Raw genomic sequence first — 25,343 nt, forward strand, 5'->3', positions numbered from 1 at the left:
CTTCCATTTTAAAGTGCTTCCAAACTGATAACCCTTTTCTCTGAATTCTTGCTATGCAAACTCAGGAACTAAACGGATATGAATGTTTTCAAGGAAGGGCTCAGGTCTGCCCTCGTTAGCTGTCACCACCTGCTCTGTGCAGCTCAGGAATCTAACAGGTTCAGACAACATGCTTTGTCTCACTAGCTACACTCACTCCCTGGGCTCCTTCTGTGTGAAACCAGGAACCAAGCAGATCTGGTGAGGGAGGGAGGCTGGACCGTGGCCCCTGAAGCCTCAAATTCTGCCACACTACACGACCGAGAAGGCAGAGGGAGGCTCCTGTTCTTGGAGAACATGGGGACTCCCAATTATCACAGTCTCAGAGTGCAGCCCCTGGTGCTTCTCCACAAAGCCTTCCTTGCCTTGCAGCTGTGGATGGGCATTGCGCATGGCACACAGGATGGCTTTATTCAGAATCTAACCTGGACTGAACAGCTCAACTCCCACAGAGGTCCCCAAAGTAGGCAAACTGGTTAAAAAAAAAAAAAGTTGACTTATAAACAGTCATCGACAGGGAGGAAAGAACTATCTGCAGGCTCGAAGACCTAAAGAAACTTTCTGAGATAACTTAGGCCTTTCCCTCCCACACTGCTTTCATTATTTTTGTCCTGATGACTAATTCAGCAATATAGACAGACTCCGGGAACGCGAGGCTACACAGCAGGTGCACGCGGCTTCAACGTCGCCCGCAGAGATGTGCCCCGCACACCCTAGGGACAAAGTCTACCTTCCACTCATGGCCTCATGACTCCTGAGGACCATGGAGACTTTTCTGTATGATGGATGCTGTGTGCAACACCCAGTGCTACTGAGAAACACAGACCAGGGGAGCCTAGGGACTGGGGAGAAGGCCCACAGGCTCTCTCTATCACCCCTGGGCGGACCAGCGGACACGCGCCTTCAGACTACTCCCTGTGCCTCCAGGATACTCACCGGGAGAGGGCCGAGGTCATTGGGGTTTAAAGATGCCTTTGACCGCATATGAACTGGGAACTTCAGGCGTGGATCTTCCTGCAAGAGAAATGGACAAGGCAGGAGATGTTAGGAGGGGGCACCGGTGCACAGTCACTGGCTAATTCCCTTTGCAAGCTGTGTGCTTCCAGGCGATGAGGCTGGCTGCACGCGGAGCCTGGGAAGGAGCCCACCCTTCTACATGTACAGGACGCCTGGCTGACCACGGCTAAGACGGAAAGGCTTGGAGAAAGGAAGAGAGTATGAGTGTCCGCGTGGGAGGTTAAGCTCCCCCAAGCCTCCAGCAATCATGTTGCCAGGGACTCCAGAGAGGACAGTGTGGGTGATGGCTCCCAAGACAGGGCTCAACAGGCTCCCGGGTTCCTGGTGAGGGCGCCCAGGTGAACACGCCAGGAGAGGCCACTCCAGCTGCACCTGTGTCTGCCTGCGGCTGCTCTCTCTCCTCCACGCCTTCCTGAGCCAACTAGAGATTCGGAATTGGGTCTGCCTGGGAGGTCCCAAGGCTGCTGCGTCGTCTACAGCCGCAGCCCCACGCTACAGCCAAGTGGGGAAGCCTCAGCAAGTTCTACGATGAGGGTCTCGCGTCTGCTGTCATGTTTAAGAGTCGACAAGGAACTTATCTTAGAGGCTACGCTTCATGAGATTCCAGAAAACTGCCAGGAGAGAGAAGCGTGTGCCGCTGTATCTCAGCTCATGCTCTACGACAGCCACAGTGTGACCTTGCGATGCTCCCTGGCAGGAGGCTGGGCTCACGACCTGCCCCCTCCAGCTGAGGGCACGCAAGGGGTCTGGGAGGGAAGAACTGGCCGGAAGGCTCTGCAGCTACCCCTCACCGACGCAGACCCGATGAAACTGCAGACTGAGCTCCCCAGATTCAAAAACCCTGTCAGCCTACGATTCAGAGACAAGCTTTCAGACACTTGACATCAGCTTCATTCAATGACCCGAAAGCCTCTGCTCTGTCCAATTATTGAAAGGTTTTCTGCTTCAACATTTTCCAAGTCAACAGCACAGGCCAGGTATCACTGGGTCATAGCAAAGCAGCAGATGTGGGGAACCGGCAAGATGCAAAAGAGATCACAAAAAAACCACCACAATCAGGGGCCGGCATCAGCACAGTGGGTTAAGCCGCCACTTGCAATGCAGACATCTCATATGGGTGCTGGTTCTCCCCTCAGCTGCTCCACTTCCAATCCGTCTCCCAGCTAAGGCCCCTGGGAAAGCAGCAGCAGTTGGCCCAAGTGGTTAGGCCCTGCCACGCACATGGGAGACCTGGATGAAGCTCTGGCTTTGGTCTGACCCAGCCCTGGCCACTGTGGCCATTTGGGGCATAGACCAATGGATGGAAGATCTTTCAGTCTGTCTCTCCCTCTAATTCTTTCAAACAAATAAATAAATCTTTAAAGACAAATTAACCTTTGTGTGCTGCTTGCTATAAACTTTTAATCAAAGAAAGAAACCCCGTGAGCAGTCCACTTGTGATTAATATTGACCCTGGTCTAATGTATTTCTTAGCAAAGATAAGCAGGGGCACAAAATAGGTCCAGTACTCTGTAGTATACTGTGACATAAACAGTGTAAACAGATATGCTAAGCATACTGAGGACTCAGAAGGACCAGGAAGCTGGTCATCCGCTCAAAGCACCAAACTCAGCCAAATCTACTCACTCAACGCTAACTCTCAGGGACCAGGTCATGTCCCATCCATCAGGGGCCCCTGAGTCCTACGCAGCCCACGACCAGGTCACGTTCAGAGAAAGCCTGGGATATGGGTCCTGCAGGAAAGAGGCAAGGCTTCTGGCTGCTGCACCCAAGAACCACCCGCTGTCTATTTCAAGAGACAATTAGCCCTTTTGTTAAAAAGCAGTGATTTACAGAAAGCTGAAACTGAGGTGCTGGGGGCAGGAAGCCACACAGAGCGAGACGCACACAATAAACTCAGCCTCACAGGTCTGCAACACGGGCTTTCCTGGAAACCCAGACTTCTCCGAAGGGGCCAGCCAGTGGCCTGAGGGGTCATATTATCTTATTACCCCAACAACACTCAGAATCATAGCAGCAGCTGCCATGAATACCGCTCTGAGGACTAACCAAGCGTACCAGCTGCTACCGAAGAAGCCACGGCCGCCGAAGCCCTGAGTAACCTGAGTGGCGAGGCTTCTCCATAGCAACCGAGCAGGTAAAGGGCACCTGCCACTCAGCCGCGGGCTGGGGATCAGCGGGAATACTAATGTGGTCTCAAACGGTACAGGCAGAAATGAATCAAACACCCAAACACGTTCGGGGGTTTCTCCCCTTCCTGGCACAGCAAGGGGACTCTCTTTGGGGAGTAATTTACTGCTTCCCTCAGTCCAGCCGAAAGTGACTTTAATCAATATCCCAAAAAAAAAAAAAAAAAAAAAAAAAAAGTGTTTCCCAATTTTCCACCACGTGAAATGTGGGAATGCTGGCCTCCCACCACGGAAGAGTCTATCCAGCATGGCCAGGCCACAGTGAGTTTTACGAGTTTCAACTTTGGTAGAAGACAAACATCAAAGCTTGGTTACGGCACTTGCTACACAAACAAGGCAGGTGGACGGCACGGTGCTGCCACTGCACACAGGCCTTGGGCTGCTCCCCTGGCAAAGCCTCCCGGTCAGGGTCCTCTCCAGCCACCTGGTGGCTCCCGGGGTGCACCTGTTGCAGGCCTGACCCCCATGGGGACAAGGCCATCCTTTCCCTGGTTATGTGGTAAGACTGCATTCCTTCGGGGACACCGCCTTCATTACCTGTACCCGTGAAAGCTGTGTCTCACAGATACCTGTCACAGGGAACTGCACTCTTGGCGAAGTGCGCAGGGGGACACGTTGGCCTCCATCTTTGGATGCCTCTGGTTACTGCAGGAATCAGCAGCGCCCTGCCTCATGGGGGAAGCGGTCTGGTTTTCACTGTTCTCACCCTGTCCTACAGGTCGGTTCCCCTTTGTCCATCACAACACTCAAATCTAAGAGCAGGCCTCCATGTGGTCTCCCAAAAAACAGAGCAACCCTCAAAGCGACTCCAGACAGATTTGAGGCCACAAACTATCTTCGCGATTGCCTCTACCCATCCGTCGACCTTCAGGACGCGCGGGCGAGGGGAGGACTTGGCCTTGGCACGGACCCTTGTCCGGGGAGGGCCGGCCGCGCGCTGTCAGCACGTCTGCGCACACGCGGGCGGGAACTTGCGGAATTTCCAGTTGTTTCCTTAAGGATTTTCAACGGCAGCGCCAGCAGCCTGGTGTGGTTTTAGCAAATTAAAATTTCAAATCAGTCCACAACAAGCGCCGAGGTAAAGAGCGACAACTGGAAAATAGAACTGGGTCTCGCTCGGCAGCAATGTGGACGATACAGGAAGCTCGGGCTATTTAGAACGAGAGCTGCCCGGCTGCAGTTACACCACAGTTGCGGCGTGAGAGGCTTCGAGAAGGTTAGGGATCTGATGACTAAGCTAGTTCAAGTGACTAAAATCGTAGCTTGCGCTGGCAAGCCACACTGGCTCCATACACTAATCCATCTACTTTTACAATGTTTAACCACCCCACCCCACCCCGCCGCCTTTCTGGAGCTCCAGTTTCTGAGTGCGGATCTGAGATTACAGCAGCGCTACAGGAAATGGGACCCCAAGCCAGTCACCCATGGGGTCAATGTCAATGAGAAAAAAAAAAAAGGGCCCGAAAACCAAAGTCTATTCTTGTGTGTCCACAGAGCTGCCTGCCTCCAACTCTCGTCTTACCCACAAACTGGTAACGGTATCTTCGGACTCAAAGGGGGTTGAAGCAGCCACCAGTTTGCCAAATGATGGTCACCAAATCCCAACGCTGAATTCCCTCGGCAGGTGGGCAAATCCTGCACCATGGGGTGTTTGGAAGTGTGTGGGAGGATTTTTGGCCATCACTACGTTGGGGTTGGGGCTGGTGGCAGCTACTTGCACTCTGTGGCAGGAACCTGGGATATCCAGTCCTGCACCAAGTGCCAAGAGTGCCCTCCTGGGGATGCACTGTGCCACCACCCACAGGACTGCAGGGACAGCACCCTCTAATCCATTCTCAAGGCACAGAACTACCATCACCCATGGGCAGCGTGTGGAGTGACCCATCCAGGTTGTCCTCGCCGGGCACTTTTCCTGCTGTTCCATCAACTGGACCCACTTGAAAGCGCATGCTTATGGGGCCAGCACTGTGGATCAGCGAGTAAAGCCACCACCTGCAGTGCTGGCATCCCATATGGGCACCGGTTTGAGTTCCGGCTGCTCCACTTCCAATCCAGCTCTCAGCTATGGCCTGGGAAAGCAGTGGAAGATGGCCCAAGTCCTTGGGTCCCTGCACCCACGTGGGAGACCTGGAAGATGCTCCTGGCTTTGGATTGATGCAGTTCTGGCCACTGTGGCCAACCAGAGAGTAAACAGCAAAGGTAAGACCTCTCTCCCTCTCTCTCTGCCTCTCCTTCTCTCTCTGTGTAACTCAGCCTTTTACATAAATAAATAAATCTTAAAAAAAAAAAAAAAAAGTGCTCACTGTTGAAGCAAGACCAAGAGCAGGCCCAGTGGCAATCTCCAAACCCAACGGGCTCTCAAGCAAGCAGCACAGGGACAGGAGGACTAGGCTACATCCTGAGTTAACTCTACCCAGACAACCCAGCACGGGGAGGAAAAGCACACGGTCTGTAACACCAGAACCAGCGAGCAACAGAAGCAACTTCAGTGCAACCATGGGGCCAGGGAGGGTGTGGCGACCACTGACTCTGGAGGAGCTTGCTGCTACCTGGCAATGCCACTGCTGCTTCGGCTGCAGAGAGGCAGTACGAGCACACGCGTGTGCACCTGTGACTCATTTCGCCTGAGTTAGGACAACACGCAGGCTGCTCCTCACACATGAAGTGGGGGCCCAGGAAAAGAGCAGGGTGTAGGCAAAGTCAGTTCTGACAAAGCGCTCACAGCAAAGAGCTCTCCAACCCACAGCCACAGTCCTGAGCCACGGTCAGTGGAAAGAGAACACAGACGGTGACAAACCAAACGGAAGGGAGTCACGTCCATGGACACACGAGAAGAAGCCGAGGAAGGAGACACATTTCAAGAAAGACACAAGTCCCGGTAAGAGTGCAATGGCACGAGGATCCCGGCAACACCGAGTGCTCCTTTGCTTCCTCGGCCAGGGTGAACCGTCAGCACTGCAGCTCTCTGGGAGCGCCATGACAAACAGCACCCCAAAGATGCCCGTGGGCCTGGGCCCACACCCACCCACGCCCACAGCCCATGGCAGCTGGGCCTCCCCACTGGTGGGGGTCGCACTTCTCAGTCAAGGCGATTCCTCCGCGAGGAGGCCCAGGGGTTACTGGCGGACCCGGCCGGGAACACGGAGCCAGGTGACAGCAGCAGCCTTACCCACGTCGTCGTCTTTGTGTTGTGGTCAATGAAGAAGGGCCGGCCGTTGGGCGCGATCCTCATCTCCCAGCCGGGCGGCAGGAAGCTCTGGGTGACTCTGTGCTGAGGTTTGGGGGAGTTGTAGGGGGACGGCTGTGGGGACTGTGGGTTGGAAAGGGTGTCTTTCACAGCCCGACGCACGGGGGAGTCCTTGGCACCCTAAGGAATAACAAGGAGTGTTAGAACTCTGTGTCGCGTGGCCCTGCACCTGGTGATGGCCGAACGCTCCTCTCTGGAGTCGGACAAAGGGGGAGGCTGCTAAAACACCTGTGTCTCATCTTCTTTAAGCCAGTCTGACCTCAGGTCTCTCTGCTGGCTCGGCACACAGCGTTCAGCGCTTCTCACCAGCTTCCCTCGGTGGCCACCAGATCCACACCACAAACCCTGCCCTACGTTAAGCACTACGCATGGAGGTTTTACGGAGCTGAGAGGAACGTGCCCCTGCTCTTAATGAGCTCACAGTCTAATGAAGAACAGATTGGCAGCCTGCGAAACGTGAAAAAAGAAGTCCCTAAGGCGATGGCGGCGACCACCTACGACTGCAGAGCTGTGGCCCGTGACGTTTCTCCGAGAATGCAGGGGAGGGATCACCTGTTCCCACCCAACGGTGTCTCGACACTGAGAATGGAGAAGCATCCAGCTAGCTCCGAGACAAGGTCAAGTCCACAGCTCCAACATTTACTTGTGGCTTCTCCCACTCTCTGACATTTGTGGTATCACAGGATGGTATTACCACAGCACGGACAGGAGAGAGGAAACACAAGCGGGTGCCCAGCCATGATTGGAGATGCAAAGAGGCTTTGGAAACACACAGAACCCATACAATGAGAGACCTTGCAGTTGAAAGGAAAAAAAAAAAATGACCAAAGCTATGTTTGGAGACTCAGTATGAGCACTGTCACCGAAGAGAGCTGCTATGCGAGTCTAATGACGTAGAACAGGCAGTCAGGAGCGAAACACAGCAGGAATGGCCAAAGTTCTGAACAGAGAGGATTCCCACACCCAGCACCAGTTCCCACGGTCTCAGCCCAATGAGAATGAGAGGCAAAGGAGTCCAGGACGCTGACTGGGCGAGACAGAGAAGCACGTGAGGCTGTCCCAGCACACCCTGCGCCTGCACCACCACCACCAACACACGGATGAGAGCACGGTGGCCGCGAGACTCAGGTCAGAGTTGCGAGAGAGGAGAGTGAGCGGGCACAGGACAGAGCGAGCCCAGGTGGATGAGGGCGCCTTCTCACCTCCAGCGGGGCAGATAAAGTTACTGTTGGCGAGCTGAGGCTACGAGGCCGGCGGATCTGAGGCTCGATTAGGTGGTTGCTACTGTTTGTGGCCGATCCGGAGGCGGCGCCGTCTTCTGCAAGCTGGTTTGGAGGCAAAAACAAGTTAGCTTCGCTCCAGGCCCTCCCCGAGGCTGTGGTGGGCAGCGTGAGCCCACGGCAGTAGTAAGAGGCCAGGTCTGTGTACAGCATGGAGGAATCCATTCAAGAGAATAAGGGGGTGGGTGGGGTAAGGACAGGAAACACAGGGGGAACAAGGATGGGGCACTGGCCCAGCGTAAAAACCAGCCTCCAAGTAACCCAGGGGGCCGAAGGGCAGGTGCACGTGGCAACGGGCTCGGATTTGAAAAACGCACCCTGGGACCGACTTGGCGTAAGGACCAGATTCTTCCTCGGGCAAACACTAAGTCACGTATTTGTTTTTTGTTTAAATGTATATATATATTTTTTCGCACAGGGGTCCTGGAGAACAGGATGTTAACACCAGGGACGGGAGGGAGGCGTCCGCAGCCTGTGACTCGAAGCTGGCTGGCGCTCTTCATACCTGCATGATGGGCCGAGTCCAAGTTGTGGTTCGATTGTTATGATTGACATAGTATGTGCGTCCCTTAGCATCTTTCCTTTCTTCCCAGCCTGAAGGAAGGCCCGGCGTGGTGTGTACATAGGCCACTGACGGCTGTTTGTGCAAGAAATCATCATTGTTTAATAACTGGCATTGGTTTTCTGATTAGTTTCACAAAGCAACGCATACTCAGATAATCTACGTTTTCCTACACAAGGTTGAGTTTGTTTCGTTTGTACAGAAAACACCTCAACAAAACAGCAAGATGTTTCTGGTCACTTCAAGTCTCCAGTGAGATGAACCCCATATGGCCATGGGGTCCAAACTCTTACAGGGCTTGCTTCTCACACCCTATGGCCTTCAACACAAAGGTCACGGCTAAGGGGACCGCAGGAAGAGAGAACGAGACACCAAGATCCGTCCCAGCTGCTACGCTTCCTGCCAACCACGGGGAGCGTCCAGTGCTTACAGGGATGCTCTGCAGGCTTCCTCCTCCCGCCGGCTGCCACGCCGTCAGCTCGGGTGCCCTACGCCACAGCCTGCAGGGCACACGGACACCTAACCCGCAGAGGCTCCTCTGGGACACTCACGCAGTGGCACAGAGTCCTGACCAGCACCCAGGACACCCGCGTGCCCCAGCTCAGGGCGTCTCCTGGCAACCTGAAGCTGCGTATGCAGCCCACTGATAGGCTGTCTCCTTAAAGGAAGCCCGGCTCTCGAGTCTCAGCCAGAGTGGAGCGACATAGGGTGCAGAAGCCACAGAAACATCTACTGAGACACGTCTGCCTGAGGGGGCGGCAGCAACACGTAGTCTGGCTGGAGCCATGGTGGGATAAGCACGGATGTGCCAATCACTTATGGAGGCGACGGGGCGGGGGAGCCCCGTGCTGTCCTGAGAGATCTGGATGCTGCATGTGAGGAATGGGAGCCCGTGCTCTAAGCAGAGGGGCGCGGAGACAAGATGGCACCCTGGGAGAACGTTAGCTGAGAGCCTAACCATCAGGAGGAACCTCGTCTGTAAGGCCTTTCTGGTCCCTCGTGGTATCTCAGCAGGTGCAGTTTGCTTGGTACTAGGCTGCTCTGCACCCAGCTTCTGCCTGCGCCTGCCCCACTGCCTCTGTTTACTGCCGGCGTGCCTCGGGGAGGAGGCCGCAGCCACAGCCCTGCAGGGCACCTCGAGCAAGAGAAAGCACCAACAACGGGCTGCCCATTCTACTGCATGTGCGTGACAGCGCAGGGCAGAGAAAAACCAACTTCAGAATTAATTACAAAGGGGGCAGGCCTTGTGGTGCAGTGGGCAAAAGCTACGGCTTGTGGCGCCGCTGCGCCGGCATCCTATACGGACATCGGGTCGAGTCCCTGCTGCTCTACTTCTGATCCAGCTCCCTGCTAATGTGCCTGGGAAAGCAGCAGAAGATGGCCCAAGTGCTTGAGCCTCTGCCACCCACGTGAGAGACCCGGATGGAGCTCCTGGCTCCGGCCTTGTCCAGCCCTGGCTGTTGCGGCCATCTGGAAAGTGAATTAGCAAATGGAAGACTCATCTCTAATTCTTTCAGATAAATAAGTGAATTTTTTTATTTTATTTATTTATTTATTTATTTTTTTTTTATTTTTTGACAGGCAGAGTGGACAGTGAGAGAGAGAGACAGAGAGAAAGGTCTTCCTTTGCCGTTGGTTCACCCTCCAATGGCCGCCGCGGCCGGCACGTTGCGGCCGGCGCACCGCTCTGATCCGATGGCAGGAGCCAGGAGCCAGGTGCTTTTCCTGGTCTCCCATGGGGTGCAGGGCCCAAGCACCTGGGCCATCCTCCACTGCACTCCCTGGCCACAGCAGAGGGCTGGCCTGGAAGAGGGGCAACCGGGACAGAATCCGGCACCCCGACCGGGACTAGAACCCGGTGTGCCAGCGCCACTAGGCGGAGGATTAGCCTAGTGAGCCGCGGTGCCGGCCAATAAGTGAATTTTTTAAAACAAAGAATTCAGCAAGCAGCCCCTGACTGGTTATTTCCAAAACACATTTAATCGGGCAACGTGAGCTTATTCAATTAAAAAAAAAAAAAAAAAATTCCACCTTTCTCCCGAAAGTGCAACCACCCTTCCCTTATTTTCCCAGATAAAGTCCTCAGGCTCCATAAAGACAGTTCCAAGTCTCTGTGCACCCAGCAGTCTGGGCAGGGTGAGGGGATTCGAAAGACAGCAGCCGCACGGAGGCGTGGGTTTCACCTCTCCTATGAACATCCGGGCAGTCAGCCCACAGCCCTCCCCTCCTTCCCTCACGGGGACCCTGACACAGAGGAGCCATCTCCGGGCTCCTTGGATCCGGGCATACTCGGAGGGACCAAGTTGGCAGCCTCCGTCGTGACGGGAGCGAGTGGTCAGTTAGCACGAGGGCACTTCCAAGAGTTCGTGGAAATGGAAGTAAAAGACAAACGTTTACTTTCAGCACAAATTCCTTTCAGACCATTTATTTGTGAGAAAGAGAAGGAAAGATGGGGCGTGGCAGGAGAGAGGCGCGGAGGAGGGAAGCAGAGAGCGCGAGGACGCCACCTGTTCGTTCCCAGCAAGATGGCCAGCACCGGGCCAGGCCAAAGCTGAGAGCTGGGGACTCAACCTGGGGACCCGGCCACTCGAGCCAGCACCGCTGCCTCTGAGACCAGTGTAGCTGGAGGCAGGCACTGCGACAGGGACCCGCGGCACCCTACCCAGCGCCTGCATCGGGCAGAGCAAAACCGTTCAAAGACCATGCAGGAAGTTTCTTCACGATACACACTGTCCATGAACTTTCTGAAGACCCTTCGTATAGCTTTGGCAAAATACGTGCTTACGACGTGTGGGCCTACCACTGTGTGTGTAACAGTTAGCGCTTTGGTAAATGCAACTCTAAATGGAATTTATGACTTTGCCCCCTGCCCTATCATTTCCTGGAGACAGGCAATCCAGCCTGCTCTGCAGACACGCGGTTCTGAAGCCGTAAGGATGCGTCTCCGGTCACAGCACGACTGAGGACAGGCGGCAGGCGACTGAGAAACCAGCTCACACCACCTCCCAGGCCCACAGTCAGCTGGGCTATCCCGCTTATGGAGAATGAGCAATGTGTGGAGAACACTCAGTCAGACTGCAATGCTCACTGTCCCTCCCACTGAAGCTTGAACTGGCGCGGGAGATTTAGCGGAGTTTACGCGAGGTCGTGTTATTAACAGTGTGTCTTTACAGGGTTCTCGCCAATGACCACGCAGAACAACCCGTGCTGACAGGGACTCCCAACACTGCCTCCCACGGCGAGGGGGCGGGGCGGGACAGGCCTCGGCTCTGCAGACGGAGCCTGGCACGTGTGCACCCTGCCTGCCTCAAGAAACAATCAGGGAACCAAGCAGCATGCCAGGGACTGCTGACTGGCTTAACTAACACTCCACAGCTTTCTGCCTGTAGACCCAACACCCTACCGCGTTTCACTAAAATGAAGAAGTTGTTTACGTTTAAGTGATGGGTGTTTCAATACGCCTTTAAAAACAACCACACGGATGCTGACCAGCACAGGTTCTCCGGGACCCACCGAAACCCTGCTGTGTTGGCACCTCCTGCGTTGTCAGAGTCCACGCAGACCAGCAGCCCTCCCCAGGCCCCAGACAGGGCTCTCATGCAGCTGCCAGCAGGGGGAGCCAGTGTGCACCGAGTCACCCTATGGGTCCTCCGGTGAGAGGCAGGGCCTGTCCCTTGCACCCCCAGAATCAAGGCACAGAAAGATGCACGCAGGGTGCACAGGGCGGCAGGGAGGAGTGGGGGCGGGCTTCAGTGGGGGTAAATGGCACAAACAGGTGCACTCGCATCACTGCGTATTATGTAATGGTTACCACGTCCCCGACAGACGACCATCATACACACACACAGGCTGCTGGAGTGGCACGCTGCATCTGCACGTGCACACGTGAGTCTGGGAGAACAGAGAGGCAGGAGGGAGATGACCCGCCTAGGGCAGCCCCGGCCTGGAGCCGTGTCGGGTGGAGTGTGAGAGGAGGAGGAGAACTCGAGCTAGGAGAACGAATCACGAAAGAGGAAATCGAAGACGTTCACAACCAGGGACAGACGAGGACGGCAGAGAAACAAGTGTGACTCTTTCTAAGCCATCTGGGCACAGAGAAGGCAAAGCAGGAGAGGAGGTGCGACACCCTGGAACCGCGGTGGCCAAGTTTTAAATTCCCAAGTCCCAGCCCAACCCACACTGCAACCCATTGACGGGGGAGGAGGGGACACAAGCAAGAGGCAGCCAGGAGGACCACCCTGTGCTTCCCGCAGCCTCGTAACCGTGCAGCCCAGGACAGCAGTGACCGAGAGCGTCCCTGTTGCAGCGTCACAACACTCCCAGGCTAAAGCAGCTGAAGGCAGGCTGCTAACCCATGAGACGCAGGAGCGGCTGACACCTGGGAAAGACGCTGGGCTCCTCGGCGCACAGGCACCTCGTCTCTTCTGCTCCTCCACAGCTCTGGGATCACCACTGCTCCGCAGGAAGTCAGCTGCTCGTTTAGAGCTCCCCGAATCCGACCCGGGGCCCGGCCCACCGGCATCTGACTTCTACACTGACCACTGCATGCTCCACACCTGCAACTGTCCTGTTACTGTACCGGTGGCCAGCTAGATCTTCCTTTGTGCAAGGCAAGACACGGAGTCCACCCATGTAACTCAACTGCTGCTGGACTTAGGTCACCAACATCCTCTGGAAAACCGGCTCCCGCACGCGCAAGGTTATTCGCAAGCCATGTGCAGGTCCAGCAAGCATAGCAAAGGTGAAACAACAGAACTCCGACAGCAGCGCAGTACATGGACCCGCCTGACCCCAGGCATCAAAGAGAAAAGCCACGGCTGAAATACAGTCAAATCTAAGTGATGCCCACATGGGTGTGACGAAGCAGCCAAGATAAATAACAAGAACAACAGAAATCTGGCTTACGTAAACACGGATTGTTCTAGATCATTTACAAATCTCAACTGCTCCTCTCCTGGAACTGCATGCACATTTGTGAGTGGAGCCCCAGGTGGCAGAGAAAGGTTATCAGGTCCCCACAGGATGACCGAACCCGCGTTGCAAAGACGGTGTGGGAGACGTCAGAGAGGGCAGAGCCCAGCATGGCCGGGAATCCCACCCAACTCCGCCATCTTCCAGACACGCAACTTTGAACAAGAATCCTAAACAAGAAGGGAGAGCTCCCCAGGAGAGAGAACAGCAAAAGACAAGAAATCCACCCGACACTGCCAAGCACACTCGGCCAGAGCTGGACAGTGCTTCCATTAACAACTACAGGAAACCAAAAATCATCCCATTTTACGCGGTGCCTTTGCACAATCCAGAACCCAGTTTACAGTAAGAACCCTACGCGTCTCTGCAGCACAAAGCAGCTGATCTTACTGCTTTTCTATACAGACAGAGTGTGCTGTATCCTCTGCTACACGAAAGTGAACCGCCCCGCGGACTGTGCCGGAATGTCGGATAAAGGGTGTCATTACCGTTGGCTCCTCACCACCCGAGACAGTGGACGAACGCGCTCTCCTAGCTGGGGTACTGGGCTGTTAAATGATAATTTACATCAGTGAATTGCACTTGTTGGGGGAGGACCCCAATTGCTTAGTGAAGCTGGAATCACTGCTGTGGCCGCACCACCAAGGCAGGGACGGGAGATCAGAGTCCAGAGTCCCTGCGGTCCACCCTGTCCACACGGGGCTGACGTCACTGATGACCAGGAGCACCAGGGACCCTGACCCCTGTGCCACCCTCCGCCCACTGACAACCTCAACAAAGCGGCATGTTTTCTGAGGGCACAAACCCGAGAGCCGGTCTGCTTTTGTCCTCATGATCAAAGAATGCACAGACTCTGAAATCTGCCAAATCAGAACTTGGCTCAGAGGCCCCGGTCATCAGTGAGGGCCAGCACCATGCACAGGAGGGGAGCGAGGGCAATCGTGAGTTCCCAGCAAACACAAATGCCCTTGATTCTGAGCACAGGAAGCGCCACTCATCTATGGCGGGGAATCAGCGGGCTGAGCAGGCCCCAGCAGCTCCTCATGGTCCAGTGACGGGCTCTGGGGGCGGGGGGGAGGGGCGTACTGAAGCCGTCCCAGAAGACGCTCCTGTGAGCTTAGTTTAACTGATCGACCCGGTGTAGGGCACAATGCAATCGATTCCTCGGACTGCTTACTTGACTAGTACACTGTTCATCCGCTTCATCAACAGGAAAAACAAAAACAAAAGCAACAACAAAAAACCCCAGGCCAAGATACCCTCTGAAGTCAGACAAAAATGCATGAGCTGGGGAAGGCTCTGTGATTTCAAAACCTGTAAATGCACTTGGCTGTCCCCAAAATGCACACATCACGAAGTGGGGGCCAGAGAAACAATCCAGGATTGCAACAAAAAGAGGCAAAGCTGGGTAGGGCCACACGTCAAACGGAGCCACGCTACGTTAAAGCCACGTTATGTTAGTCACTTTTTTTTTTCTACCTCCAAAAGAAGAAACCAGTTTACATAAGAGTTCTTAGTCTTCATGGGTGAACCAAACATCTCCCAAGACAGTGCTGCTTTGCCTTCCAAAATGAATGACTTATTTTTACTTCACCGTATGTTATTAACCCCCTACACTTCTGCAGTCTGCGAGAGGCTGAGAACCATATAAGGATTAGTCCCTCGTCAATAGAAGTGTCTTTAAAAAGAGGGTGCCTGGCTCTGGGGTCCAGGGCTGAGGCCACCAGAAACGGACTGGAACGCCTGGCCCCACGCATGAGCGTTCTTCCTGTTTTGAGGAATCCCTGTGCCTTGCACGTATGCAGCAAAAGGGAACTACTCAGGTACCGAGTACTTTGAGTCAAGTAAGCACATCAGAGTCGGTGGCAATGGGAGTGAAAGCGAGAGCAATCAAGGCTTCAGCAAAGCCACTTTGATGGCAGTGACGATTCTTTTCTGTGGGAAATCCACTCTCCCGTGGGCGATTTGCTAGGAAATTAAAGACATCCCATTTTTATGGGGTGAACAGATTTGCATAGGAAGCCCTCTTTCTCAGCAGCCCAGGTGATTGTAAATCAAAGCCAAAAAAGCCAGCCAAAGACTGGAAATGAGCGTGGGTTACCGGTGGCAGATGGGCCTGCTCGGCGACGGCGTCGGTGACACTGCAGGAACGCAGCCTGGAGGAGGGCTCTCTCTGCTGGAGGGGAGGCAAAGACAGGCGGCGTCAAGAGGCGTGTTCTGAGAAACAAGGGGTCCTGTTGAACCAAACACCTTTTTGGCAACGAGAAGGCAGCATGGGGTTCTGACCGGCCCTTGGAATTAGCGGCCAACCCAGGAGGCTCCGGGGGCCCCTGCCACACTCCAGTGCTGCAGTCTTGTACCCTGCCCTACGATGCAACCTCTGGTATATTCTCAGCTGACAAGACAGAGGAACGAGAGGGAAAGACGGTGATACAGGTGCAGCGTCCCTAACTGGATATCTGAACCCCGAAATGCTCAAAAATCCTGAACCTCTCTACATTCCACCTCTGACCTCGTGTGATGTTTTGCAGCCAAAATGCAGGTGCATTAATAATGCTGCAGAAAATCACCTTCAGGCTCTGTGTATAAGGTACGTACACCGGCTGAGGTATGTACGGTGTAAGGTACATAAAACCGAACGAGTGGATTCTGTACAGAGACTTGGGTCCCAAGGTATTTCATCGTGTGTATGCAAATATCCCCCAATGTGAAAACATCAGAGATCAGAAACACTTCCGGTCCCAAGCCTTTCGGTTAAAGGACACACGAGGTGTGCACAGCTTTTCAACATTTATCACCGCTCACACAGACTACGCAGGGTTCTGGGTCCGGGGGAACCCGGACACCTTCCTGTCCTACTTGTAAATGAGCAGGGATGTATAATTTTAGCTTCTGAGTGGAGTTCAAGCAGTGCACACGTGGCTCGAGGGGAACCAAGCAGGCGCGTCGGCAAACAAGCTAGCGTGTCCCACGGGATGCGCCTCTTCCTTGCCTGGTCCAGCCCGTGAGGTCACACACCCCCGAGACCATAACGAGGATCACTGCCAGGGGTCTCCTTATCCGCAGGCGGATCCATGGCACAGCCTGCAGCATTTCCTGACTTTCAACACTTTGCACTGACAAGGGAGGTGGGAGGAGGTGTAAGGAGGACTCTGGAGGGGACGGGAACCATCCATATCTCCCCTCACTCATCAGTGCAAGGTTGTCCTACAGTCCGAGAATCCAGGGAGGCCCCGACATGCGTACCTCTCTCATTTGGCAGACTCAAAGAACACAGTCTGAAAATAACACCGGCTTGCGTCCTGGTCTGAAGGATATTTTGTGCATCTAGAAAAACTGAATGCAGTGGCTCCCTATAGAAATAACTGGGGATGCTAAATATCAATGCTGAATAAAATTATCATTCACTTAGGTGACTAATGGGGTGTAATCGTTACAGTTTGTGTGGGACTTCCTTTCTCTTACAGGTTTTAAATGTCTGGCCTTACTGCTTACATTGTTTCCATAGCAACAGTTTCACCAACTCAAACATCGCATATAGGCAATCTCTTTTATCCTGTCCATTTAGCACTGCATTTACATCTCAGCGATATTTCTCTTTGTGAAGAACATCCACAGAATTTTAATGTGAAGCCACCATTAACGGAGCGATCACTGTGACCCATAGGCCCAGGGCTGCCTTTCAAAATCAAAACACTATAATCGAAGCAGCAATGATTTCCAAGTGCCTGCTGGGTTTCCGGTTTCTGCAGTCTTCCTATCACTGACATTCGATGCCATTAGTTTTCCTAGGATACCATTCTTAGCGCAGTGACTACCTTTATTAGCTTCCTGAGAAACGCCAGGACTGCATTTACTCCTAGGAATTTTCCATGGGCCCTTTCTGCCCATGTACTGTCAAACGCAAGTACCAGTTCTCAGGACTTGATTCTGCTGCTTCCCACTGGGACTCAGTGCCAGCTGAAGATTCTGGAAAGTATTTCTCCAACTGGGAAAACAAGTCAGTTCTACGATCTTTCTCAAAGAGTCCTACTCTGGGACTCAGAGGCTGCCTTCTCCCATTCAAATCCAGGCCTTGCAGAAGCCACTGAGTGGTCATGCCTACGAGAAGGGAGTGCAAATCAGGGACAGGACGCCCCGCCCCATAGGACTGGCTGGAGGGCCGAGGGCTCCTAATTCCCACTGTGAAATGCCGTCCTTGGGGTGAAGGTACTGCTACCACGAGCCTCTTGGCTCAGAAAGAAACCCAACAAGGTTAAAGCTAATAATTACACAAGTCGTGGAAAATCCCGTTCCCCTGCACTGTTTCACAAATCAAGGGAGAACGTCGGTGGTACCGCACAGCTGCCGTCCACGGCGAGAAAGACTCGCACCTGCTCGGGCTAATTTTAGTGCAGCTCTGCTCCCCCCGGGGTAGGAGGGCTTTGGGAAACATCAGAGTTGACTGGCAGCTGGAAGACCCCTGGTCCTTATTTGCATACCAGATTCTCCTACAACAATGAATGACAAAATATCGCTGGGCTTTCCTTTCAAAGACCCCCTACTTACAATGAGGGAACTGAACTGCTCCCCGTTGGCGTCCGGAGTGACCTGAAGCCGCCTGCTCAGCTCCTCTGTCAGCTCCTGGGGGCTGGTCCGGGACACAGGGGAGGCGGGTGGCGGGGGCACGGCCAGCCCCAGGGAGTCACCAGCCAGATTCACTTCTTCTGAAATAGTCTCCCAGGGCTTTCAAGGAACAAGACAGTGGGGTGAGTGCCGGGTACCAGGATCCTCCCCCCCGACTCCCAGCCAAAACACCTAACAAGGACAACTCTTATTTATTTACTTTGAGACAACCCTTAGAGCAACTGTAATTAACTGTGATGCACACGCCCTCGACACTCAGGAGGAACATACCTGAGTGAGGAACCACCCAGTTAACAGGTGAGAAAACTGAGGCAGAGCGCGCAACCTGCCCAAGGCAGGAGGGCCAGTGCGTGGCAGGGCCATGACACAGACCCTGGGAGCCCTGAGGCCAGGGACTGTGTTCTCGAAGCGCCATCACACCATCACTGGTGGCAGGGACGTGTTTCCAGCACCTGTTACTACACACGGGCACCAATAAGACTGCCGGGGAGTTTGCAAATGGTTGGGCACCAATAAGACTGCCGGGAAGTTTGCAAATGGTTCCCGTCGGATTTTCTGCTGCTCACGGCACTGGATGAAGAGGCAAGACCCTGCCAGCTGTGGTCACACACCGCTAGGCAGCAGCTTTCCGTGAATTTACCACGGGGTCGCTAACTCTGCCTTTTCAGTTTCAATCACTGTAAGATGACTTTGTGAACGACCTTCCCGACAGCAGGTCTAACAAGGTTGAACTTCTGGAAGAACCAAAGGTGTGCAGACAGCATGGGAGTTCAGCTCCCTGCTAACTTGTTTAACTCGTACTTTTTCCAGAAATGTTCTATGAACTTTCAAAAGGAAAATTATAAACATCTGTAATAACACAGATTTGCATTTCCTTGGGAATGAATCGCTCTCCAGATACTAAAACGACTCAGTTAAACGTGTGATGTTCGAACAAGTTACAGTGTCACTGAACTACTCAAGTAGCATAAGCACAGTCACTTAGTGAGAGGTGGTTCGACCCTGGGGAGGAATAAATTAAGCAAAAATATCTGAAGATTTTCAGGCTAGAAATGGCATTCCCTTTTGTAATGGTATGTGGCCACATGTGTTGGTCAAATGTGGTCTTTATAAGCAGTTTCCGAATTAACACCCAGCCGGGCAACTGACCAGCTACATGACCACAGTCACTACCTGCCAGAGAAGTCCCACTGAGACAGGCCACCGAGGCATGAGATCAGCCCAGAGCCTGTGGGACGCCCGCCCCGGGACAGCCTACCTCGGGGGCCTCTCCGCCCTCGGACGGCTCCGGCTCCAGGTCCTCGCTGATGTGCCTGCGGGAGCGGAAGCGCCGGTGTGCTGCCTCCTGGTTGATCTGCCGGATGTTGCTGTCCGACTCGGAGGACACGTCCCTGAGGCGTGGGAGAGGGGTGCCGGGGGAGGAGAAGAGGTATTGAGAACAGGCAGCCTGGCGCTCAGACCCAGGGTCCAGCACCGGCCCTCAGCTGCTCTCCAAACAGAATCCTGCCACCAGAGCAGCGCAAGTGCATTTCAGTGCAGCCAATGCTCATTTTAAAGCAGCACGCATGATATCCAGAGCCTGTGTCAGGCCACGTGCTTCCAAATGCACTCCAAGGAGAGGAAATGAAGTCTCCCACCTGCTCGCCACAGAGGCAAGCCGGGCATCAGGAGGCAGAGGACAGGCAAGCTCACGTATGCGGCGACCCAGCAACGCCAAAGCAGCTGCTCCTGCTCATCGGCCACCGGCGAGGACCACACGCGGTGCACGTTCTAGGCGGCAGTCAGGGGAGCAGCGCTCCCGACTCCACGCCAGGCACCTGGGCGGCTTCCTATCTCGTTTGGACAGAATCTCAGGATCAGCTTCCGTGACTTCAGGACCTGACCTCCGAACTCCACTGGAGATCTGACGACCCCTGCCACTCACGTGAGAGGCCTGGCTGGAGTTCTGGGCTCCTGGCTTCGCCCTGGCCCAGCCCTGGCTGTTGTAGCCTTTTGGGGAGTGAACCATCAGCTGAAGGTCAATCTCAATGTCAATCTCTCTCTCCCTTCTCTAACTCTGCCTTTCAAATGAGATATAGAAATCTTAAAAAAAAATACATTCTGCATATTTCTTAGTTACATTGAATATAATGACCAGAACAATACACCACGTAGAGGTACCTTCAGAAAACCTGGATAATTATAATAGAGAAAAACTGCACTTGTAAGACTTCTGAAACCACTAAGCAAAACGAGAAGGGATGATGCTCTGTTGGACATGTCTGAAAACCCAACACCGCATCTGTGATTTTATGCTGCTGTGGTCAGTTTTACATGACATTCAACTCCTAACCACACAGTAATTATAAGCTTGCAAGTTAAGTTAACTTAGAACCAAAAAAAAAAAACCAAAAACACCCAACCAACCAAAAAAAAAACAAACACAAAAACAAAAAAAACAAACAACCAGGGACACGCTAGGAAGCACGTGAACCACGTCAGTATGGAAACAGCCCAAGTTGCACAGCTCTCTCCTTCACTCTGTTAAGGATGAAAACAACTTTGCTTTATGATGATCAGCCTCACCTGAAAACATGCTAAAAATTTGTTTTATTTACTTGAAAAGCAGAGAGAGAGAGAGAGAGAGAGAGAGAGAGAACACGCACACCAATCTCCCATCTGCTGGCCTACTCCCCATGTTCCGTAACAGCTAGGGGTAGGCCAGGCTGAAGCCAGGAGCCAGGGACACTACCACCTAAGCCATCGCCTGCTGTCTCTCAAGGTATGCATGAGCAGAATCCCGAAACTGGGAGTGAAGCCAGGACTCAGAGCTCGGAACTCCTGCAGGGGATGGAGGCACCCCAAGCAGCGGCCCAACCACTGCGCCTGCCAACGTTTTCCACCCAAGAGTTTCCTAAACATTCACTCTCGCTCAGCCGGCACTGTCTGAATGCCCACCACGTGCCTGACTCGCAACAGCACCTGAACTGTTACGAGGGCTTGGAAAGGCGGAGGAGGAACACGGTTTCAATCCCACTACGTCTGCCTCGAGTACACTTCTGAAGGACATAGGAGTCCACCACCCCAGAGCGATGGACTGGGAAAGCTGGGGCGGGCGGGGAGGGAGGCTGGTGTCTTTAGGCTCGATTCTGTCCTTGTTCCTTCTCCACCACGCACTGACGCTTAGTGATCAGTGGGAAGCGGAAACAACCGAGCAGCCTAAGGAACAAGGCAACTCTCTCCCTGAAACGCCAAGCAGGGGCTTTCCTGGGCTTCAGTGACAGCCCAGGATGTCCACACAGGGAGGCAGTGTGAGTGACAGGGCTGTGGGACCTGACTAGGACTCTAAGTGATCCCTAGTCGGGAGCTGGCCACTTAAAAATGCGCCTGAGCCAACACAACGGGAGAGTGGCTTGGCCTCGGCAGGGAAACCAGCAACGGCTTCTCTAACTGTCCCTCAGCCGCTGATCCTGCCTGCTTGCTCTTCACTTGACTTTCGTGGTCAGTTACCCAAATGACAGGCCAGCCATCGATCAATGAGACTTGAAGCCAGGTCAGTGCGTGAGGGCACTCGCAGTCGCAACCCTGGAGAGACCGTCCTGATGGCCTGAGCAAACCGGCACCGAGCCGGGAGAGGATGTGCGGAGTGCCAGCAGTGCCAACAAGGGTGCCAGCAGTGTCTGACGACGCATTCACCTTCATTTACAGAATGCCACCAGGTCATCTCTGCACCACGTTTTTAAAAACGTGAGTTTTTTTTTTCCAGTAAAAGGTTTATAGTTTATATCTATATACAAGAACAAATCTAAAAATTAAGGGTGTTTTAAAAGTCACCATCAGGGGCTGGTGCTGTAGCACAGCAGGTTAAAGCCCTGGCCTGAAGCGCCAGCATCCCATATGGGCACTGGTTCAAGCCCCGGCTGCTCCTCTTCCAATCCAACTCTCTGCTATGGCCTGGGAAAGCAGTAGAAGATGGCCCAAGTCCTTGGGCCCCTGCACCCACATGGGAGACCCTGAAGAAGCTCCTGGCTCCTGGCTTTGGACCGGCACAGCTCCGGCCATTGCGGCCACCTTAGGAGTGAACCAGCAGATGGAAGATTTCTCTCTCTCTCTAACTCTGTCATTCAAATAAATAAAAAAATGAATCTTAAAAAAAAGTCACCACCAGGCAGGGAAGACTGGTGAGCTCCTATGGTCACCTTCTGTTCCAAACTCCTAAGTCAAGACCTAAAACTGGGCTAGACAGGGCGCTACACCATGTGCCTAGAGCCTGGGAAACTGGCACAGTGCGGTCCTCCACCTACCGCAAATGTGCCTCTCGAGGGCGGTGCTGTGGGGCAGTAGGCTAGGCCTCCACCTGCAGCGCCGGCATCCCACATGGGTGCTGGCTGGTGTCCCAGCTGCTCCTCCTCTGATCCAGCTCTCTGATGGATGGGCTAGATGGCCTGGGAATGCAGTGGAGGATGGCCCAAGTGCTCGGACCCCTGCACCCGCATGGGAGACCTGGAAGAAGCTCCTGGCTCCTGGTTTCTGATCAGCCATTTGGGGAGTGAACCAGAAGATGGAAGACCTTTCTGTCTCTCTCTCTCAAATAAATAAATAAAAAATAAAATCATTTAAAAAATAATGTGTCTCTCTGAGCCCTACTGTGTGCCAGGTATGGGGTGGGGGGTGTGAGGAGGAGACGTGTGAATAAGAAAACACAGCCCCTCCCACCCAGGCCACCGTAATATTATGTCCTCTGGGCCTCAGGGTGAAAATGACTACCAAGAAGAGTTTGTTGTTCCCCCATGTTCTAATATTTCTGCTGTCCCAGGACCAACCAGCTCATGTCTCTTCTGGGCAGCCCAAAGCTGGTGGAGGACAGGGGACACACACAGCTTCTGGGGAGCCCAGGGAAGGGGCAGGCTCCAGGCACCTGGTTCTAACATGTACCAACATGCACAGGACCTAGGGACAGACAAAGTCCGCAGGAAGCAGCTGGGCATGGCCAGGCCACTGCGTGAGCTGTGTGCAGAGAGCAGTGGGGCGAGTCAGATCTTTTAAGAATGTTCCAAGTTACTGGCAGCGCCACCCTCTGTTTTTTTTTTTTTTTTTGGCGGCGGGGGCTGAAGCCTGAGGCAAGTCTGCAGCACACCAGGCAGAGGGCAGAATCACCAAGGCTATCCTAATTCTGTGCTTAGCACATGGTAAGCACTCTTTGTTTCCTCAAAGACACCTGTAATAGAGATACTTCCTAACAACATCAGTTTTCCTTGGAAGGGTGTTGCAGCATTTTGGGAAAACCAATCAAGAAAAAAATTCTTGTTGAATCAAAACCGCTCCTGAGCATAATTGTGGAGGGTCCAAGGCAGACACAGCTCGGGGGAAGGAACCCCAAAACGTTCAGAGCGGATACAGAGGCTGCTGTGAAACCAGACTCGCCTACCTGACTTCCCTCTTGCTTTCTAGGAGTCAAGGCTGGTGCAAAGGAGCCTCTCCTTGCGTTCTCCCCAGAGCTCTGGGGTCACCTTCCCTGGCTCAGCCTCCCCCTCTGGTGCTGCCCCCTCCCGCACCAGTGAGGACACTCACACCACTGGCTTCTTCCTAAGCTACGTGTGAGCCCGAACCTGGATGAAGACCTGCATTTTCCCTGTTGCTTCTGACCTGCTCACGAGCCAGCGTTACGCGAACAGCATCTGTTGTTGTGTTTGGTTCTGAGACACTGACACCAAGGACGGAGTTTTTAAAAACTATGTTGTTGAGATATAATTGACAGACAAGAACCTGTAGTTATGCAACAGGTACATCCTGATGTGTCTGGCGATAAGCACACGCTCACCAAGCGGTCATAAAGATGCTATGTTTAGAGACACACGTGAAGTGTCTACATTGTCTCAAGGGTTCCCTCAACTCTGGGAGACAAAGTAGCAATTACCCCCAGTTATGCCAAACATGCAAACTGCAACTCACATAGCACCTATTAATGAGGCTGAACATTTTCCCAGGTACATGAGTGTGGCTTATTCATGAGCCGCTCTGGTCAGTTTTCTACAGGGGTCACAATGGACTGTGGTCACCACCGAGCGCTACTGCCCCTTTCCGATGCTATCCAGCCGAGGCAGACAATGGTGCTCTGCTAGGGCCCTGCTGCCAAGACTCCTCAGATCACTTCACCCAACCAAGCCCAAGGTGGGTCCAAAGTCACTTCTACAGATCAGCTGCACCATTGGACAGCTCGTGCCAGTTTTAGTAGTTGTGGTCACTGATCTAAGCGAAACAGTACAAGTAAGTAAGCAAACACATTGAACCAGCTAAACTATTTGTCACTCACACTTCTCAGAGAAAAAAATGATTACCAAGAAGAGCTCAGTGTCACACACACACGTTCTGGTATTTCTGCTCTCCCCTGCTGGGCAGCCAAAAGCTGATGGAGGACAGGTGATAGTCCAGAGAAGCCACGTGGGGCCAGTGCTGTGGTGTCGCGGGAAAAGCCGCTGCCTGCAGTGCTGGCATCCCATATGGGTGCCAGTTCAAGTCCCAGCTGCTCCACTTCTGATCTAGCTCTCTGCTATGGCCTGGGAAAGCAGTGGAAAGTGGCCCAGGTCTTTGGGCCCCTGCACCCGCATGGGAGACACAGAAGAAGCTCCTGGCTCCTGGCTCTGGCTATTGCTGCCATTTGGGGAGTGAACCAGTGGATGGAAGACCTCTCTCTCTTTCTGCCTTTGTCTCTGTGTAACTCTGCCTTTCAAATAAATTAATTAATTAAAAGAAAAAAAGAGAACCCACTAAGGGCCTCTGGAGGATGGGCCATTTGTTGCTCCCAATTCTGCAAGCTTTCCCTCTCTAAACCTAGACCAGCCGACTCACCACTCTGCCCAGCCACAGTCACATGCAGAACATCTCTGTCACATCTTAGAAAAAGGGGGAGGCGTTTAAGAATACCAAACATGCTACTTAACTCATAGCACTTCGCATTTCATTTTATATTTTTATTATTTGAGTCAGAGACAGACCTTCCACCCACTGGTTCACTCCTCACATGCCCACAACAGCTGGGGCTGGCGCAGGCTAAAGCTGGGAGTCAGGAACTCAGTTCAGATCTCCCACACAGGGAGCAGGGACCCAGCTATGTGCACCATTACCTGCTGCCTCCCAGGGCGCACGCTGGTGGGAAACTGGAACAGGAGATGCAGCCAAGGCTTGAACCCAGGTATTCCAATGCAGGCTCTCCACTGGGGATGCAGGTGTCTTGACTGCCAGGCCAAATGCTCACCTCCAAATACCACTTTTTAAAAAGCATCACTAGGTTTTGGTGTGTGGCACAGAGGTTAAGCCATTGCGTGGGGCACCTGACCCTCCATAAGGCTGCCTGGTTTGAGTTCTGGCTCTCCTGTTTCCAGTCCAGCTCCCCACTAATGTGTGCACCCCGAGAGGCAGCAGATGATGGCTCA

The 25,343-nt window shown here is 53.5% G+C and overlaps 1 protein-coding gene across 20 annotated transcripts in view; it reads right to left on the bottom strand.

Annotated features, from left to right (window-relative positions):
• The window catches only part of NEDD4L (NEDD4 like E3 ubiquitin protein ligase), a 320,618-nt gene that overhangs the window by 39,605 nt on the left and 255,670 nt on the right, over positions 1 to 25,343 (bottom strand). For 7 of the 20 annotated variants that reach the window (XM_051851903.2, XM_008261399.4, XM_008261402.4 and 4 more), the window contains 8 exons: positions 19,190 to 19,322; positions 17,854 to 18,030; positions 15,407 to 15,481; positions 13,794 to 13,853; positions 8,278 to 8,409; positions 7,695 to 7,817; positions 6,415 to 6,612; positions 976 to 1,053 (listed from right to left, as the gene is read on the bottom strand). In XM_051851903.2, the coding sequence (XP_051707863.1) occupies positions 976 to 1,053; positions 6,415 to 6,612; positions 7,695 to 7,817; positions 8,278 to 8,409; positions 13,794 to 13,853; positions 15,407 to 15,481; positions 17,854 to 18,030; positions 19,190 to 19,322 (976 nt within the window). The remainder of the gene's footprint in view (positions 1 to 975; positions 1,054 to 6,414; positions 6,613 to 7,694; positions 7,818 to 8,277; positions 8,410 to 13,793; positions 13,854 to 15,406; positions 15,482 to 17,853; positions 18,031 to 19,189; positions 19,323 to 25,343) is intronic. The other 13 variants (XM_051851904.2, XM_070050121.1, XM_008261405.4 and 10 more) reach the window with 7 other exon arrangements.

Source organism: Oryctolagus cuniculus, chromosome 10 (assembly GCF_964237555.1).
Source record: "Oryctolagus cuniculus chromosome 10, mOryCun1.1, whole genome shotgun sequence".
Classification (NCBI taxonomy): domain Eukaryota; kingdom Metazoa; phylum Chordata; class Mammalia; order Lagomorpha; family Leporidae; genus Oryctolagus; species Oryctolagus cuniculus.